The sequence below is a fragment of the Morone saxatilis genome, unplaced genomic scaffold (assembly GCF_004916995.1).
Source record: "Morone saxatilis isolate NCDOM2014 unplaced genomic scaffold, NCSU_SB_2.0 Contig2, whole genome shotgun sequence".
Lineage (NCBI taxonomy): Eukaryota > Metazoa > Chordata > Actinopteri > Moronidae > Morone > Morone saxatilis.
In genome coordinates, this window is record NW_023339762.1 from 10,159,915 (window position 1) to 10,160,715 (window position 801).

Below are 801 nucleotides of genomic sequence, written 5' to 3' on the forward strand. Positions count from 1 at the left end.
GGAGAAGACGACCACGTGGAACAGCTGGGCAGGCAGAGTGTCGATGGGGTTGTGGAGCTGGCGGAGGAAGGCCTCTACCGCGTCACCTGCCAGCTGGAGAGGCTGCTGGAGCTGAAGGTTGAGGAAGTCACACTTGTACACACTCTGGAGGAGAAAAAACAGGAAATTCAACACTCTCAAATGTGATCTTTTGCTCTTCCTGAACAGACGTTGTCATTCCACCTATGTAGCTTCTGTACTCTGCAGCTGAAGAAAGCGAGGCGCTTTTGTTCTGCTTTCTGCTGAATTTGTTCACAGGCTGTCTAACCACAACACTGATACCCTTACATGAGTCACTTCTGGTGTTGCTTTAACTCTGTAATGCCAGCACCGAGCTACCAGACAGGAAAACCCCAAGCATTTTATTTGTGTCCACATTTTAAAACCTGAACACAATGGAAAAAAAAGCATACATACCTCAACTGCAGGCACTATGTCAATACCAACTGTAAGGAATTCATCGAACTTCAAGAAAGGGTTGAAGCAGCTTCCCACGTCAAGAAGGCGCATTTTCCCCAGCTGAGAGATTGAACTACAACACAAATGTCAATGTCAACAGCTTACTGTCAAACCAACAAGTCACGTTTGCATCCAACAGTGCCTCACTGATAATTGATTTTTCTTCCACAGCAAACAAACACAGCATTACATACTGGGGCCCATTATCTTTTCAACTGACATTTCTGACTGCAAATATAACTGAAGATGCTTTTACAAGAAACAAGAGAAAAACAAACACCTATTTATTAATTATATAAATAA

General features: G+C 43.6%; 1 protein-coding gene across 1 annotated transcript in view; it reads right to left on the bottom strand.

Moving 5' to 3' along the window:
- Positions 1 to 801, bottom strand: part of bmt2 (base methyltransferase of 25S rRNA 2 homolog) — a 6,075-nt gene that overhangs the window by 1,222 nt on the left and 4,052 nt on the right. Inside the window, exons 4-5 of the mRNA XM_035665400.1 lie at positions 457 to 571; positions 1 to 144 (exon numbers count right to left, since the gene is read on the bottom strand). Coding sequence (XP_035521293.1) covers positions 1 to 144; positions 457 to 571 — 259 coding nt within the window. The remainder of the gene's footprint in view (positions 145 to 456; positions 572 to 801) is intronic.